A 19,186-nucleotide genomic window follows, 5' to 3' on the forward strand; every position below is an offset into this window, starting at 1 on the left:
GAACAGACAGACTTGCTATCAACCTTAGATAATAAAACAAGATAGGGATAAACTATTTGGACAAAAGAATTATGTAAATTTTAAACACTTAAAGTTCTTTGTCAAAATCAAGATTAAACAATGAATTAAAAAGTAGGCATGTTTTAAAACAATGTGTGCAAGTGATACATAATGAAATAAACTGACCTTACATGATTCTCCAAAGCAGCAGAGCTATAAATCCACAGAATGGAAGAGACAGAGATTTTAAGTGGCCCTCCCAACATAGACTTAAATGTTGCTTTTATACGATGTAGTAAGTTCTATTACATATACTCTCAATTCTTATGGAATTAGATAGTGAGGATGGCTACACAATTTCATGAATATAGTAAAAAGCACTGTATCGTATACTTTAAAAGGCTGAGTTTTATGGTAAATGAGTTCTATTTTTAAGACACTCTTATTTGTACCGTCTATTAAATGGGAAGAAAACTTGTATCTCTGCTCAGCTTTTTAAGCCACACCCATTGACTCAAAGTCCCTAATGAAGAATTGGGGTATGAGCAAAGCATACAGATTTGAAAACCAAATGTGTAACATTCTAGTTTAAAAAAAATATTTTAAGCATCATTTGACCATTTGACATAACTTGTAGAATGAATCCAACTCTGAACTAAAACCAAACCAAACCAATACTCCCATGACCTATATTTTAAACAGTGCAAGGCTATTTTAAACACAGGAATAAGGCATGTGCCCCCTCAGCAATGGGAAGTTCCTCATTTGCTGCTCCTCTAACACAGCTTTCACTAGGCCTGAATTCTCTTGGGCTTAGCATTTGCTCTGGGTTAACTTTTAAAATGCCAATATCCCAAGTGTGGCAATGTTTTCCACTGTTTTTAGTCACTAACTTCTGACATGGATCTACTTTGGAGTGAGGAGAACACAGAATGTACCAGAAACACAGATAGGTTGGGTGGTGGGAACAGTTTGGGGCCGGGGCTCACAGTTTTGGAACAGAAGGGGATACTAATCAGCTCCTTCTACAGGTACTCAAAGTATCCCGAATTGCCTTAATAGTAATTAATATACCGATTAGATTTATAGTTAATTATATATGTGGCTATTTTTCTATAGTTTAAGTACCTTGAGAACAGTCAACTACCCTGAGTATACTTACATCATTTCGTGTTTTTTTTTTTTTTTTGCCTTTTAGCCCAATGTACAGTGGGAAACAACCCTTTTTCCTCCTCAGGAGAGGCAGGAGGGTTGGAGGAGGATGGGGGCGGGGGAGTGAGGGGCTGGGAACTTCTGCAGGGGGAGAAGGAATAATGGACATAGCTTCAGGGGCCTCACAGCAAGGCTGAAGGCTGTATTGCAGAGATGCTCTTGGCCAAGTGTCTATGTCAGTGTTTAAAACATGCATGTCATAAATACCTTTCTTTTTGTGGTTTGGAAGAACTGTGGGTTATGTGTGCTTGCATATCTATTTCTCTTTAATTTCTCAATATGAGTCAATTAAAAACATCCCAAGCTTGACTTAGCTGAAGGATGGATGTGTGGTTTTCCTAAACTTAGGTAGGGTGCAGGGCATCCAGTGTGCCTTGAGTGGCTGATTTGGGGGTGTCTCTAAAATTTAGAGACATGGAACAGGCAGAGACTAATGGAAGGTAAGAAAGAAAGAGGGAAAGGTTCTTGGAGTCATCTAGGAGTCACACTCTATCCTGGATCCTCATTGTTTTGACAACAGAGCAGGAACCCCATAAATATATGTAGATTAAATATATTGTATGTCGAAAAGTTTCCATCTCAAAATAATTATCTCCTTAGCATCTGATGGAGACCAAATTTTCAATTACAGAGAGAGAAAAACCCAGGGCTGAAGAATTCTCCTCACTCATCTCCTCTATCACATGGCTTCCAGGAACTGAAAGGCCTTCATCGAGGGCACAGAACAAAGGGGAGAATGTCAGGTAGTGGGGGAACAGAGTATTTTTTTCTCAAACATCAATTTTGCATATCCAGTGGGCCTCTCTTCCCTTGAGTTATAAAACAAGCCGCTCCAACCTTACCTGTGGGAACCATTCCGAGTCCCCCAGGGCTTTCAGGAAGGTGGCTTCGGAGTCAGCAGGAATGGTGCTTGGGACACAAGCCCTCATCAGTTTTTTAAAACTGGCTTTTACTTGTCGGATGTCATGAAATTCAACAGGAACAAACTCACAATTTAAAGCAAATTCTAATTTGAAGTTCTGTGGATAAAGATGCAGAGAATTAGGCAGATGAAATGCTGAGTTGAAGAGCAGTGTTTACAACTGGGCAACGCTTAATGATACACAGTTAGTTGAGGCCAAGTAGGTGCAGGGCTGCAATGGGTCAAGAAAGTTCATTTTGTGTGACTAATGTGTCCGTATTGCCAGAAAGAGCCATTCAGTAAGGTCTAGAGGCTTGACTTGGCTTGCTGTCATTATGATAACTTGAAGAGACTACTGGTAGGCTGGAATCTGATGGAACTTATAACACCAAATGTAAGCCAATTATAAGGCCATGAACCTGGAAGTCTAAAGAGGAGACAATGACACATGGTCAGCATGATTAATCCAAAATTGTAAGTTAAGTCTCCCCAAGATGCACAATATAATTAAAAGGTAATACACTGTTGAGGTTCCAGAACTATACAAATTAAAGTTGTAGACATACACATATTTGTTTCCTATTATGCAAGTAAAAAACAGTCATTGTAAAAATGGAAAAAAAAGTAGTTAAACATTGAGAAGGAAGTAAAAATCACTATCTCATGGCCCTAAGACTATTGATACTGTGGTCACTCTTTTAAATAATAAAAAATTATATATAGTAAAACATGAAAGGCTTTGTTGATTTCTAGCTTTGGGACACAATTTTTTCATTCAACATGATACATGAACCAATATATATTTATTTGAGAACTTTTATCATTCATCTTTAACCCCTATGGAATTAGAATCTATGTGAGGTTGCATTTGTAATGGAAGTACACTAAACTGATGGGCCATTGGTATATTTTATTTAGGTAATCTAGTTGCCTAGTTCTGAAGAAGATTTAAAAGCTCTCTAATTCCTCATGCCAAAGAATGAACTAACCTCATTATTTCCACTTTCTTCACATTCTACTCAAATGACTCTATTGTATCATCTGCTTTTCTACGGGTAAAACTGCTTTCTGGAGATTGATCATAGGACAACATGAATGTACGTAACACTGCTGAACTGCACGTTAGGATGGTGAATTTTATGTTATTTGTACAGTACTACAATTGAAAAAAACCTGCTGCCAAGGATTTACACATAGGGTCTGTTTAGTGTTTTATATTGGTTATTTCAGAATATTTTTTAAAAGGTCTATTAAAATTTTTAAATAAGCAAAAACTCTCAACTTAAAAAAAGTGTCTCCAGGATGTATCAAGAAAAAACAAAGTTTTTTCTTGATATAAAGTTTCACTAAGTAGTCTTAGTAATTCCATATTTAGGGAGCTAACCTAAAGAAAGGAAGCTACCCTAAATCTAAAATGTAGGAAAAAAACTCTAATGAATTCCACTGCAATAAAAAAATGATAAAGGAACTGTATGTTTGAAAATCTGACTGTGATTTTACATAGAGAAGATAAAGGATTACTGAAATGTCCAACAATATGGAATGCTATGCAGTGAAGACTATTATACAACATGAAAACATGTTAAGGCTTGAGAAAAAGAGCTTAGCAGTTTACATGAGTTCTTCATTAATTTTTCCTTAAAATGTATAATAGATAGAAGATAGTTTTCTTTTCATGAAAACTAAGTTCCTTTACATTTCCTAACTGTGTATGATCTAGGTATACTTATCTTACAAACCAGGACTTTAAACTATAGTGTTAAGACACACTGTTAGGTCATAAGGAAATTGGTACTAAGTATATGGTATTAAGGTATGTGAATTAAGAAAAGGAAATAAGGCCAACTCAATATCATTTAGAATAAGTTAATCTCACTTACTTGCTTTCCTGTGTTTCCTTTATTAGGAAAAAGAGGCATGGAGCTGCAACTAGATAGCACTGTGCTGACTAGAATGTGGTGTAGACCAGACAGACAGATCCACACTCTACAGACACATCTGAAGTTGTAAGAAGCAACACTTGAATGGAACATATAAAAATCCTAATAATTACTATGTCATGGTGGTGGACTTACATTTTTTTTTTGGACTTATGTTTTTTAAATGTAATACTTTATTAATAAAAGAAAGGAAGGAAGGACGGGAGGGAGGGAAGGAGAAAGGGCTAGTCTTCCTCACTCAATACATGCATGGTCACACAACTGATCTGAGGACTGAGGTGCAAAAGAGAATGGCAGAGGTGAGCATTCAGGAGACAAACGCTGGGGAGTGTTTCAGATCATGAATAAGTGGTGTGCTTGCACGTGGGAAGTCTGTGGTCTGGGAAAGACACTGGCGCCAAGGAGTTTGTGCAGGCAACCCTGGATTGCTGTTGAAAAGTGTTCCAACTAGTTTCTAGATATAAAATTATCTGCTGTTTCAGAAGACACGTGTGCATATTTAAAAATTGAGCATTCGCCAGCAGTTTCATGCCCTCTACCCTAAAGGTTGGTGACTAAATGATTGCAGCAGTCCAGGCAGTGGGAGAAGAGCTAGCAAAGCCAGCTTGACACAGAAGGGATGACTCAGTCATTGGCATCCTGAGGACCAAACATGTGGGAGCTTGCTCACAGCCTCTGCTCCACAGTTCAACTGAAGGTCTGTCTAGATTGCCAGCACTGACTGGGGCACTGGACAGAACTTTGAGGGGATTTCTGAATTAACAAATACTTCTATTTCCCACAAACCTGTCAGTAGTAATGACATGTATTTTGTAATGTGTGAATTGCAAAAACATTAAACCCAAAGAATTACTGTAGCTTTTGGATGTAGAGATTTTCTTTACAATTTATGGGACCTGAGCATACTGAAGCTCTTCAGCAGATTCATTTAAAAGTCAGAACAATGTTGATTAGCATCTAATATTTTAAATTTCCTGACATGTTTTAGGACATGTGTCCCTGTATATAGAGTCTTGTGAAGTTTTGAAAAATCTAACTTAGAAAACATAGCCTTGGTCTTCCCTTGCCTCCATATGCAGAGCCACAGTCTTCTTTCTATTCTTCTTTCTTCCTTTATCAGTATGTTCACAACAAAACCGTTTGTTTTGCCATGGACACAAATTCCTATGGGACTTGAACTAAGTAGGAAAACACAATCTGAATATAAGAGTTATTTCTTTTTGTATATATATTTCCTAATCTTGATGTTTATGCTGATTTTTTTATGGTTATGAATAAGTATAGCTGACCCTTGAATGACTCTGGGGTGCTGACCTCCTGCACAGTTGAAAACCTGAATATTAACTTTTGACTCCCCAAAAACTCAACTACTTATAGCTTACTGTTGACTGGAGGCCTTACTGATAACATATGGAATATGTATTCTTAAAATAATGTAAGCTAATGAAAAGAAAATGTTTTTCAAATTGTCACAAATCTCCCCAAATTTCTAATATATTAAAAAAAAATCCATGTATAAGTAGATCCATGCAGTTCAAGCCCATGTTGTTCAAGAGTCAACTGTACTTATTTTCATGGCTAATAAATATGCATACATGCATATATATCTACAACATAAATTTTTTACATAGACAAACATATATACATATATATATGACTTAAGCATTTTTTTGAGATTGATTATTAACTTCAAGCTAAGAATCCATGCTGCAAAAAAAACCACAAAATTCTAGGAAAGCTGGTTTATGAGGTAAGTATTATAAACTGCTTTGTGTATCCATAAAGTTTCTAAGTGAGAAAAAAAAATCTTACCCTTAGCTGTGACTTTTCACCAAATATATAAAGGGCTGCTTGGCGTTTCAAGAGCTGGTTTTGCAGGTAGGTACTGTTACTAAAGGAGGATGAGTGATCCTTGCCTGCCAGCCGGGCGCCAACATCAACAAAGGATGTTGGAGAGCTGATCAGGCGAGTGCTAGAGCGAAGACTTGCCCATACACCTTCACAAAAGCCAAAATAACTGGGTGAGATAATCGGATTGTGGGAATGCCACTGAATAGGGAAAAAGACGCATGCTCTGTAGGTACAATTTTAGAGGTCATACCAAGTTAATTAATCTAAGTAACATGGATCATATTGGTCACTTGTCGTTTATTTTGCAACATATAAGCATTGTTTAATATAGGATTTCAAAACCACACCATCTACGCCTCAGGGGAACAAAAACGCCACTCAAGTCAATCCTATTTTGTATTTGATGTAAAGTCAGTATTTACAAGTAAATGCTGAGATAATAAATAGAAAGAGGGCACTGACACTAGGGAACAAGGAATGAGGGCAGGAGGCAATATGAAGCCTAGGGAGGAGAACATGGACTAACTCAATTTGCAGGGCTTCATGAAAGAAGTAAGGAATATTTTTCTGTTTTAATCAGTCAATTCAATAAGAAATCCAGATTAAGAAATGAATTAGAGCTTTACTAAATCTACTAAAATGGAGGCTGGATTTAGAATCAGTACTTGTGTGTCATGCCAAAATGAGTAATTTTAAGCTAGTAAAGATGACATTACAGTCTTTTTTCCTTACTTTACATGAAAAATAGTGAGAAGTTATAAATTTAATAATGTGCATTTCGCTGAACCTTAGGAGGCTTTATTTAAAATTTATAGTCAGAAGCGGATGTCCTCTAAGGGAAAGGTCAAGCTAAGCTGCTAGAAGAGTCTCATGTTATAATTTGACCTTAATTATATTGTTAGACAAATCAAGGACTTCCATGTGCAAGTGAGACTATTTGATATTAAATACACAAACATGGCATATCTTAAGTCTCAAATTTGACTAGCACCACAGCACCTTCAAAATGACAGAGCCCCTTATAAATGCCTGTAGACCGTGGTGTTTGCTCTTGTGATGGATGGGTCACAGGATACAGGACACTGTCACTCCTTCCCTGAAGTGGGTTTGGAAAGGCTCTTTGAGAAGCTTTGATCTTTGCCAAATGTTAAATCAAGCCAGGTTTCTAGGTAAAAGTCAACCATGATCATGTCGCATCTGCTTCTCTCTTCATAAGCATTTGTAGAGTTAGAAGACCAGTTCCCAAGAGGAGGTTTTTGTAGGTGATTTCTTTTTAACATGGATGAATCTTTCTATATAACCTAGGAGTCTGTCTTAGATATTATGGCAAGTTTTTATAAATGGAATCACAGAGGAAATTCAGAATGTAGATGAGAATAAAGGATATTACTTAAGAAACAAATGTTGAAAAAAGTCACTTGTAACACATGTTTTCATATGAAGATGGTTAAAAAGAGTGACACATCAGGACAGGTAATACAGTACCTTGACTATGGACTCTTCCCTTAGTTGAAGACTGGGGATTTGACTGAGTAAAACATTTAGCTCTGCACCCATGCACTGGTAGGTAAGATTAAAGACAGGAGGATGAAATGCACACAGCAGCAGACAACAGAGCAAATAGAGTGAGAGAAGAGCAGGTTAATTTTTTCAGTTGAGTTGACATAGGGGAAAAATATAAATATAATAAAAGTAGATTTGATTAACAAATAAAAAGCTGCACAGTCACACAGAAAAGATGAACTGATCACCTATTAAGTGAAGTTTCAGCACCTGTTTATAAATATTATAAGCACCACGAAATGAAGAGCATAGCAGAGAGTGCCACTAAAAATTATACCAAATGGAATGAGCTTTTGAAGATTGTTATTCTGTGATGAACAGATCTTTATAATAAAACCAAGGAATTTGGAGAGGGGTAACTGTTAGGAACACATCGGCCCTAGTATTTAAGGTGGCCAATTGATTGGCAAATACAACGTGTTGTACAACACTTTTGTTCTTTGTGTAAGGCCAGAGCAACCATTTGGAATAACTAAGGGCATGTTTTTGCAGTATAGCGTTAAGCATTGCCACACTATCTTTTTCTTTCTCTTTTCATTTGAAAATTGCATTCATTTTCCATAAACAGTTGTGAGAAGCAAAAATCCATGATCCTGTGACAATACCCAATACCAATCAAAACACAGCTTGTGATGATTGAAGTAATGACTTCTCCTAAAATCCCTACTTGCACCAAAATGATAGGCAGTATTAGAGATAATACTTTTGTAATTTGAGTAATATATATATGTATACATATATATATATGTATTTTTTTTCCAAAAGAAAGAAACTGCATAAAATCATTAGAAGTGATTTTTCATTTCTGCCTGACCCTTCTAAAGCAGGAAATGAAGGGCACTGACAGCTTTAGTGGCCAAAGGAAGTCAGAAAGCTAAGGGTTCTAGAGGTACTAGCTGACTGCACACAGAGAATGCTACTACAAGACCAAACACAGACCTGGGACAGTGTGGCAAAGGCACAGACCTCCTGTGCACTGGCCGACTGCTCTCCTTCCTTACAAGATGAATATTGTTTCATGAAGGCTTTGTTTTAGCATACATTTCCTACTGGAATATGGGACATTAATACTTGTAGCAAAGCTTGAATGGCTGGTTTCTGTGTCTGAGATACTGTTCTCTAAACAAACACCACTTTCTTATCCTAGTCCCTCTACCTGGAATGATTTCTCCCATTTTTTTAATCTGACAAACTCCTTATCCCTTATCCAGGAACAATGTGAACTGCTCTGAAAAGCATTCCTGAGCGTCGCCAGAGTTGTAGAGATCTCTATTTGAACTGTGACCATGTTGCATTGTGATTATTTGCACATTTTATTCTACTCGATTGTGTGCTCCACAGTGCAGAGACCTATTTATTCTTATATTCATGCTGGGAGCCTGATACATAGGTTCTGAAAACATTTATTGATTATTTTTGTTTTGAAAATTGGTATATTATATTGTAAGCTGTTGTGGTCCTCTATCATTTCGTCAACTCAATTATTTGCCCTGAAAGAATGAAAGGAGGAATATTAAATAAAAAACATTAAGCATGTCCAAATGGAGGTACATTAATGAAAACAGCCAAGTTTTTATCACACAGAAAATCAACACTGAGAAAATGCCTGTATTGATATGGGGTCAGCAGGGGGGCTCTGAGAATTGTATATCCCTTTGGCAGCCACGCTAACCAAGGCATCCCATGGCTACACTGGTGGTGAGGTCTACTTAGCTTCCTGAGTGACTCGGAGGTGTCAAATACTTGTCTTCAGCATGTAATTCCAAACTGCAGGATTCCCACTTAGTGGTCTGTGAAATCACTTTTAGGTCAAATCAGCATTAAAAAAAAAAAAGATTATAATTGAAAATACTATGTGCACTGCATGTGGTGGAGACGAACATTGTTTCATGAAAGCTTTGTTTTAGTATATATACACTTTGCATTGTGACTTAGTACTACCTGAATCGCAATATGAAATGGATATGTATGTATACATATAGATATAAAATGTATCTCTTACTGTGAGTCATGATCAAAAAAGTGTGAAAGTTACTTGCCTAGACCTACAGTATATGCCCTCTATCTTTTGCCTTCAGCCAGTGAGAAGCAACCTGGCTTAAGGCAATTTAAATGCAAATGTAGACTTCCCTCCCATTTCAGCAGAGTATTAGGCAGCAATGATGCTAACAACAACAATAATGGAACTAACATTTATTGAGCTCCTGTTATGTGCCAGTTACTAAATTATGTGCTTTACATATATTATTTCATTTATACCTTGCAATGACTCTAAAGTTAAATATTCATCTCCATTTTTCAGATGAGGACACTGAGAATTAAGAGGTTTCCTAAATTGCTTAATATCACCCACTAAGTAGGTCTGCGGTTTCAATTTGACTGTAACTGAATCAGACTCTTAAGAGTCTTGTCACCTAAGCAACCACGTGACCCTGGACCATCCAGGAGCTGTTTGGCTAAGGGGATTGCTTCAGGAAAGAAGTGATGCAGTTCACCCCACCCCTGGGAATGCTGGTGGTGTTCTCTCCACTCTACTCAGACCAAAGACAGGAGAGGAGGAAAGGGATATTTGGGTTGAATGTGGGGACGGCAACCTTATGCCTCACAGTGCATGAGATACAAGCTGTATTCCGTGAATGTCCCAGTTATGCTGTTATTTGCTACGTGATCTTGGCCAAGTCACTTCATCACTTAAAGCCCCTTAAAATAATTATCCTACAGGTTATTTCAAGGATGAAATAACACATGTAGAGGAACTTAAAGGGACATGAAAATGTAAAAGATGAAAAATTAAAAAGCTGCCCTCACATGGCTACTTTCCAATACACTCAGCTGTTACGTTTTATATTTAAGAGGCAGTACCAATTTTCTTACAGCATTTTTCTGCTAGACAACATAATTTATTCAAGTTGTAAGTATATGTATTTCCCCCCTGGAGCTCAAAAGCTCTTTTAATTTTAAGTGAAAAGCAATGTGATCTATTCACATCTTCATTTTTTCTTAACTGGTTCTTGTGTGAAGAAGGCTGCTTCCTCTGCCTTACACGCATGCAGCTGCTACATCATTAACATGCATGCTGAATGCAGTGTGAGCACCCCAACTGAAAAAAGGGTGAAGGAGGAGGTGGAGGTCAGTCTAAACTCCAGCTCATCAGAGTGGGAAAGGCACACAATGGACATAAATATAAGAAGGAAACCAGAAACCAAGATTCTACTACAATGGACAGAATAAAAAAACTGAAAAACGCAGAAGAGAAAAAGGGAGAAGGTTAGGAGGAGGAAGCTTTAGAGATTGGAGGCTTTTCCCACCCAGGACAAATGAGGAACTTCTGGAGAAGTGGTACCTAACTGGAAGAAGCAAGAGATCATACCTGAGGGGAGGTACAAGGAAAGGAACTATGTATAGGACATAGGAATGTCTGCATCTAGTCTTGCCCGGGCCAGTCTGAGTGGGTATCTGCCTGTCATATTCATGTTAATAGGAAGCATTGTGAGACTTCCAGACTTGCTTGCCTCAGTCCATTCCTGCCACTCCACATGAGGAGGAATGACACCATCAGAAGAGACAAAGGAAGCAGCCTTAGGGATCATAGAAGAAGTTGAAGTTGCCAGGAAACTACAGTATCTCACCTTACAATTAATCACTGGGACCTCAGAAAATTTGGAGGGCTTTGTGAGTGAAAAGAATTAAAGAGATGGAGTAAAAGAATGAGATTTGTATGTTTGGATCCTAGCTTAAGATACCAGAGTGATGGGTACCTGGTTAGGAGCAAAGAACTGTCAAAAGGAAACACACACTAAGTTCACAGTAATTTTCAGAAGAAAATATTTGGGAATGGTGTCAAAAAAAAATTATGGCCTCATTATGCATAGAATGATCAGAAATGCATTAAATAGGGGATTTTAATCCTAAGAGGTAAATATAGCCTTTCAGGTACCTTTGAAAATAGCAAAGAATGGACTCATGATTATAATGCAACCACTAGTGGGGATCCCCTCATATAAAAAAGCCATGAGTCTGAAGTTAATGTAAAAAAAGAGAAGACAATGTAATTGAAACAGATAAGTGAATATCTATAAGCCTTAGGTATCAACATAGAAGGAGAGACAATTTTGTACCTATAATTTGTATTACAAGTCATCGGGCCAAATGGAGTAACTGATAATGTGTTCTTAATGATGTGTACAAAGGCAACATTCAAGAGCAGGGTGGAGGGTGAGAGGGCTTCAACTAACCAGACATATGTTGCAAGTTGCATTCTACTGAAAGTTTAATGGAAAAACTGCTGACATGCCTGCTGACAATACAAAGTTTCAGTTGGTAAGTAAAGCAACAGGGGAACTGCAATCATGAACCAAAATCTGATAGGAGTTCTTGGCAACAAAAAATACCAGGAACCTTAGGAAAAGTCACTGTAGTATCTTTTAGTTCAAATTCACCAAGAAAGAAATGATGAGAAGAATAAAGTTTGTATCTTAAATTTTAGAATAATGGTATTTTAAAAATGAAAAAAAAAGCTATATATGACTGTTATGGGTTGAACTGTGTCCTTCTCCCACCCCATTCATATGTTGAGGTCCTAACTCCCAGTACCTCAGAATGTGACCTCATTTGGAAATGGGATCACTGCAGATGTATTAAGTTAAGATGAGTTAAGATGAGGTTATACTGGAGTCAGGTGGGCCCCTAATTCCATATGATTGGTGTCCTTATAAAAAGGGGAAATTTGGAGATAGACACACAGGGAGAGTGTCACATGAGGATGAAGGCAGAGATCTGAGTGATGTTTCTACAAGCTAAGGAATGCCAAAGATTGCCAGCAAACCACCAGGATTTAGGGGAAATGCATGACATAGATTATTGCTCAAAGCACTCAGGAGGAACCAATCCTAACAACATTCTGATTTCAGACTTCTAACCTCCAGAACTGTGAGACAAGAGTTGTTTAAACCACCCAATTTGTGCCACTTTTTTCAGTAGCTCTAGCAAACTAATACAATGAGCTTAAGGCCTGAAACACTAAACATAAAGATGACTGAGGAAGGTTGAAAGTTTTAGGAAATCCTTCAATTACAGAAAGTTCTGATGAGGTGGGAAAAAATGTATCTAAAGGACCAACAGGACTGCCAGGTGATATACAGTAATCTTGGTTTTCAAAAGGGGAAAAAAAGTGAACTTTGTAAAATAAAGCCTTTGTTCTAAACCAAATTCTAGAATAATTATTAATGGACTATTTATAGTTACTTAGGAAAACACACTAATTTCTATAACGAGTCATGCTAAATTAAACATAAAAGCTTTTGTGATGCAGTTAACAGTTTGAAAGATTGGCAAATACTGAATTAAAAAGACTGGCAGAGATTTAGAATATAGGCCAAGTGAGTTTTAGTAGGAGGTCTTAAAACCAACACAGATGAACAGATCGATCTCTTTCTTCAGAGAGGCTTTTACGCTATTTTGCTGAAAGCTTTTGTCTTTAGCCCTGGCTTGTTCAGCCTTTTTTAAAACAACAAATCACATGAGAACAGTGATCAAATGTATGTATGACACGAGGCTTGGCGAAACAGCTAATACACTGGTAGGCAGAATCAGGATCCGAAGGTTTAAAACAGTAGTTCATATAAAAAAGGATGGAACTTTGTAGGGTTGTATATAGTATATTTAGGTCTCCAAATCCTCAAGGTTAGTATATTTTAAGAACAACAGCACATGGGAAGCCGAAAAGATTTCAAGTGATGTTAACCCCAGTATGGGTCAACCTGGTGATGGGACTAATCTCCATCTGTCAGCTCACCTTTGGCTGCATGAGTTCAATCCTGTGGAGAGTTCACTGAGTGACAAAGAGGGTGAGTAGACTACAATTAATTTCAATTGGGGATATTTAGAGTTAACTAAAATTCTCAGAAAAGATTAGATCAGTTTTTAAATCTGAAGGGCTATAGTGTGGGAGATTAGATTTAGAATTTCCTAATTTTAAAGGGCAGAACTCGTCCTAGTATGTAAAAGTTTCATGGTGGTAGATTTTTAGAATGATAGGAGAAAGAAATTTCTGACAAATAGAGTTGTTTGCAAATGCCAGGGACTACTTTGGAGGAAGAAATGAGTGTCCTATTACTGAAGATGTTCAAGCAGAACCAAGTTCATTCTGCTGGTATGTTTTCAACGGGATTCAGTGTTGCGTGGGAGTGAGAGAAAGAGCCTGAGAGTCAGTGATTCCACTGTGAAGTAGGAGAATTTTAAAATCAAGATACTTGGTTTGGAATTTCCTCTGAAAAGTAAAAGAATCTCAAATAATCTCTAGAGACCAATGTAGACCACCTTTTGGAGCTAAAAAAGCCAATACTCAGCCCTTTTCTATTTCCTCATGACAGCAGCTACAGCTCAGGGATAAAAAAAAAAAAAAACAGTAACCTGGATATCATTCTCTTTTGCCCCCCAAACTAGCATTTCAGAGAAGAGGAGTGAAAATAACAGGCATTGCAGGCACAAGCCTTGGGTCTGGGAATACTTCTCCCCCGCGTCTTACGCTTCTGTGATCGGTCTTCCCCTCTGCAAACCTGAAGCACCCTGGAGCACTCTCAGGGCTGCCTTGCCACTTAGACATGCTCGCCTCACTTTCCAGCACTTCCAAAAGCACCGATATAAGACCTCAGTAACCATTATACCTCTCTCATGAGGCTAAACTCATCTGTCACCACGCTGGTAATAAATTTGATCATTATTTAGATAAGAGTAATTAAGAACAATTTGAACCGTAATTAGTTTTCTGCTTTTAGGGATGCATCAGTGCTCAGTTATAAAATCAATCTTACTAACCTCCTCGAGAAAAGCTATTGGATGGGTTTACATCCAAATGTCCTGGCACTACCTGCTTAAGCACAGTGGACATTCTTGAAGTCCTCCTTTCAGACCCTAAAGTCAGCCAAAAAGAAGAACAAGAACCATGTCGTTCAGGCTAACATTACTCAAATGACAAAACGTTATCTTCATGTGTAGCATGTCTAATTGCTGCCAAACACTGTACTTTTTACGTACCCAAAGCTTTAATAGAGATAACAAGGCACTGTTACTATTTCCTCAGAGATACACACATTTGCAAGATTATAGAGAGTTAGGTTTGGCAAGTGCAATCAGAGGATTGAATGATAAATGAAGCAAGGCATGCATGGTGTTACTTTACAAGAAAAGCCACTTTCTGCTTATGTTGAGCTAATTCAAATAGCCGATTAAGCCAAGGAGACCAACTTCTCAAGTCACATGCTCCTGTTGTCTAACACATTGGGGTTACCTCTACATGAACCCTTTGGGGTTCCATCACATGATAACTGAAACAGAATATTAGTACAAGTCTTAATGGCTTCATCCAAACCTAGTGAAAACAAACTGTACTGTGAATCATAAAAGGCTGCAGAAGTTTTGGGAACTTCAAACTTATACATGATTTAATTTACATTTAATAAACAGATGTTCAACTTAACATTCAATTTTGTAATAATATTTTAAAATAAAGTCTATGCAGTAAAATTCAAGGAAAAAAACCCAGATGACTTTATTTATGTTCCCCACCTCCTCTCCTATTACTCTTTTAAAAAGGAAATAATTGACTCTCTAAATTTGGTTACTGTTTACTAGACATTAACAGTGGCCCTGGTTTCTAAGTTATAGTCCCACAGGGTAAAATTTTAAAGGGTCATGTGGAAGGAACAGTGCAAATAAATGAAGGGACTAGTCCTAGGTATGAATCTGACTTTTCATAGTTGTCAAGAAGAAAAGTATTATCAGATCTTACCTGGAGACAGAGCAAGTGCTGGCCTGACAGTAAGGGTGTTATTACCATTGAGTTTCTGATGGACAGAAACTGCATTCAGCAAGGCTTGCAAGTACTTTTCTTGTTCTATGCTACTGGAAGATTCTAAAGAGGAGGTAGGAGCTATAAAAGGAAAATACATGAATAAAACAAACTGCCTCTATGTTAATAAAACAGAAATCTATACAAATATACATATATACATATACATACAAATATATAGAGAGCTTATTCTTTCTATATACGTCTTCAAGTTACCACACCCAAATATAGAAACCAGCCCCACGCTATTAAGTGGCTAATCTTCCTGTGATATTGGTTTCACCACACCTGCTTCTTGGTTGCCTCATCATCTTCTCAGAAAGAGCCTTGGTCTGGAAAACCACAGGGCTGTCCTTTCAGGCACAAGTATAGCCTCTCATTATCCAAGCAACTCAAAATGAGGTGTCACAAAAGACAACATCTCCTTGTTGATCTCTCCCAACCATCCTGTCCATGCTGCTCTTTGAGAGCAGAGGATGGAGTAGTTGCCCTTGGCATCCCTGAATGGGCAGAGGTTAGAATTTCCCAATACCAGTAGCTTTATTCCAATTCTGCCAAAGAGGCCTAATAGGGCATGAACTTGTAGGGGTTTGCTGTGGGATGGGTGGAGGAAGATGGGCAGAAGACAGTGACAGCCACTGCTAGATTCCCTGGTCCTTAAAGAGGGGCAGAAAATATGCACAGATGGAAACCAATGTGAGAACAATTCTGGGTTGGAGGGAATCTGAGCCTGGTTTGTGTAGAGCAAAGCAGAGTCACTGAAATTGGGTCGGCCACTCTAAAGAGGCACTCACCAGAAGCGCAACAGATGTTAACACATTTTGTTACAACCTCAACAGGAAATAACTAATTGGCATAATTTTTTATTATATTTTATCAACTTTAAGATTCCATTATTAAATTTCATAAACTCTAAGATGTCATCAGGTATAAGATGCACCATTATTTTATGTCCCCAGGATAAAAAACTCTGCCATTTAAAACTATGACAAAATTCTTTGTGATCACATCAACTGTAAGATGCATCCTGATTTCAAACATATTAAAATGTTAGCAAATGTGTGAGCTCAAAAATGTGAAATACAGTAAATTATATATATTAAATCATATAAACTAGATTAGATTAAAAATCAGAAAACAGTGGAATAAAATAATTTCAATTTTTTAAAACTAAAAGATTAGTGATATGCTCATAATGCTCATCTAATGATTCGCTCACTTTATATCCTATGTTCTCTTATACCCACTATGAGGCTTGGGAGGATTCCTCAGGGCAGAAACAGTTAAAAGCCAACAGCCTTCAACTACACTGATGTTGAGACTCTAACCCAGGCATAATAATAGTACAGTAGTAGTAATATGTGCTGGCGTGTGCTGCCCTCAGTCAACTGAATGATCAAAGACATGTTGGTCGATTTTTAACTTTCAGGAGGGAAATGGATGAGAATACAGAAGAGACAACTGAAAAGCACATAGTTTACCTGATGAACTTAGAACTTGAGTTTCCAAAGTGGAAAGAATGCCACCATCCCTAAAATGGATCTGCTACCTTAGAGGTCCATTGTTTAATTTTACTGAGTGTCTACTATAAACCAGAAGTTATAAAAAAAGGTCAGCAAAATACAGTTCCTGACTTCGAGACCTCAGACATGGTGCTCAAAAATATCCTCAGAAAAAGGGATGGAAGTACTTAATATTTCTGCTTTCTTAAGCTGGCCACCCTCTAGTTTCCCAAAAACCTCTTGCTTGAAAGCTCCTAACCCAGCATTTTGGTCATTCATTTGCTGCCTTGTTTTTGTGTGTGCATGTGACTTGTAGGAATGACAGGATATCTCATATTGCATGGGACAGAATCCCTCCTTGCCTCTGAAGCTGTTAAATGTATTTGGATGCTTTCCAGAAGAAAATAAAAAGATTAGAATAATCTAGTGTCCATCTCTGTATACTTTGGTTTGCTGAAATGAAAACAGCCTAGAACCAAAGACTTTATTATGTTAATTTCTATTAAAATCCAGAATAATTTAAGGTCATAGTTGTAATTATTAAGTTGTCAAACTCACACTAGAGCCCCACACTGTTAAGTTCAGTTCTTGTTTAAGTAGTACATGTTGTACAGAGCACAGTGGCGAGTCTGTGTGTGAGAGCTGGCTTGGTGAAAGGGCCCAGCTGTCATCCCCAGGTATTACATCCTTTAGTTTTAGGAATACTCTCAAGTAAAAGGATCCTCATTGTGCTGTAAAGTGATGCTTACCTGCCTGAGGGGAGTTCTGGGATTTGAAAAGACCAACTACTCCCTTCCCATGGAATCCTCCAGATCGGAGAAGCAGGGTACTGCTTCTTGAGTTCTTCCAACATACAACAGGCAGGCGATTGTGTCGATAGCAGCGGGCTACTCTTTGTAAATTACTGTCCTGCACAGTTTGAGGTATAACTAGAAGGCCAGGATAGCTTTAAGGAAATGGAAGGGAGCAAGAGGATGATTTGGGTGGGTAAATGGGGTGGGGAGCAGAGAAGGGAAAAGAAATGGGGAGAGAGGGAGGAAGAGAGATAATATAATATGAATAACATTATAACTGTAATTTGCTAAGGTTCAGAAACATATTGGTTGAGGGGTAAGACATGTATCTCAAACTTGGAACTTTATTTGAACACATTTCTTCAGGGGTTCAGAAGAAAAGGCCTTGCTGGTGAAAACAGTGAACTCTTCTACTAACCTATAGCCTTTTTTGAAATGAGCCCCTTTCAGTGATGCTGCAGACTTTTGCTGAATAACCTAAGCTTAGCAAATAAAAATGTTATATAGAATTACTAAGAAGGCCCCTGTTAAACTGATTATTTTCCTTGCCTTATACATTACTTTTCATCAACTTGAAATAAAAATTGTAACATTATGGATTGATGTCAACTTTATGAAAACAGTATGTTCAAATGTCAAAATGAGTTTATGAAATGTATGAAAACAGTATGTTCAATTATCAAAATGAGTTTAAATACTTTACTAACAATACATGTTGATAATTTCTTTAAAAAGATTACCTTGTAAAGTTACAAGATATGATGTTGGGAAGATAAAAAACACATCTTGTTTTTATAGATTTGTTAGTTCAAGAAGACAGGTTTCAGAGTCATTTCTTTATTTTTGTTTATTTAGAAATATTACATTAAAGAGAGTTCAATATTAATAACTTCCCAACTTCTAATTCCATTATCTTTTTTTAGGTGTGTGATTTTTTTTGTTGTGGTAAAATACACCTAACATAAATTTAATATGCTAATCATTTTTAAAAGTACAAATCAGTGACACTAAGTACAATCACAATATTGTACAAGCACTACACCTTCCCATTCCCAGAACTACTAATTCCTTATCTTGATATAAGCCAGTGCTGAGAGGAGGGAGGGGAAATCCAGTTTATGTTCATGCAAAATTATAATCTTCAATGACTTTAGTGAATGCCAAATTAACTTTCCATACTTAACCAGAGATACCTTGGAAGATTCTGAAATCCTAGCACTTTGGTGCTCTAGGAAGTTACAGGCTGTATTTTTCTAATACCACAAACTAATGAAGAGACCTAGCTGTAGACATGATCATTCATGAAGACTGGGAAAGCAGTTCATTAGGGCCTTCTATTTCTAACTCCACTTTAATATCTGCTTTTCTCCCCACTTATTTCTAGATATAATGATTTTGTGTGTTAGGTAAGGTAACGTGCTGAATGGCTTGAAGGTGCTGCTTCAGTAACTGGACAAGAACCAGCATAACTCTTTACCCTTGCTCCTGGAACTGGGCTGTCCCCTCCTTCCATGAGACATGTGGACCACAGACCATGCTCTGCTACACTCAGGATCTAAGATTTCCGTACTTTG

General features: G+C 37.5%; 1 protein-coding gene across 4 annotated transcripts in view; it reads right to left on the bottom strand.

Moving 5' to 3' along the window:
* SBF2 (SET binding factor 2) overlaps nt 1-19,186 on the bottom strand; it is a 555,796-nt gene that overhangs the window by 43,608 nt on the left and 493,002 nt on the right. For 2 of the 4 annotated variants that reach the window (XM_037026339.2, XM_037026338.2), the window contains 4 exons: nt 17,568-17,764; nt 15,257-15,397; nt 5,866-6,050; nt 2,055-2,231 (listed from right to left, as the gene is read on the bottom strand). In XM_037026339.2, the coding sequence (XP_036882234.2) occupies nt 2,055-2,231; nt 5,866-6,050; nt 15,257-15,397; nt 17,568-17,764 (700 nt within the window). Of the gene's footprint in view, nt 1-2,054; nt 2,232-5,865; nt 6,051-7,389; nt 7,465-14,283; nt 14,380-15,256; nt 15,398-17,567; nt 17,765-19,186 lie in introns of all 4 variants that reach the window. The other 2 variants (XM_037026341.2, XM_037026340.2) reach the window with 2 other exon arrangements.

This window comes from Manis javanica, chromosome 11, assembly GCF_040802235.1.
Source record: "Manis javanica isolate MJ-LG chromosome 11, MJ_LKY, whole genome shotgun sequence".
Lineage (NCBI taxonomy): Eukaryota > Metazoa > Chordata > Mammalia > Pholidota > Manidae > Manis > Manis javanica.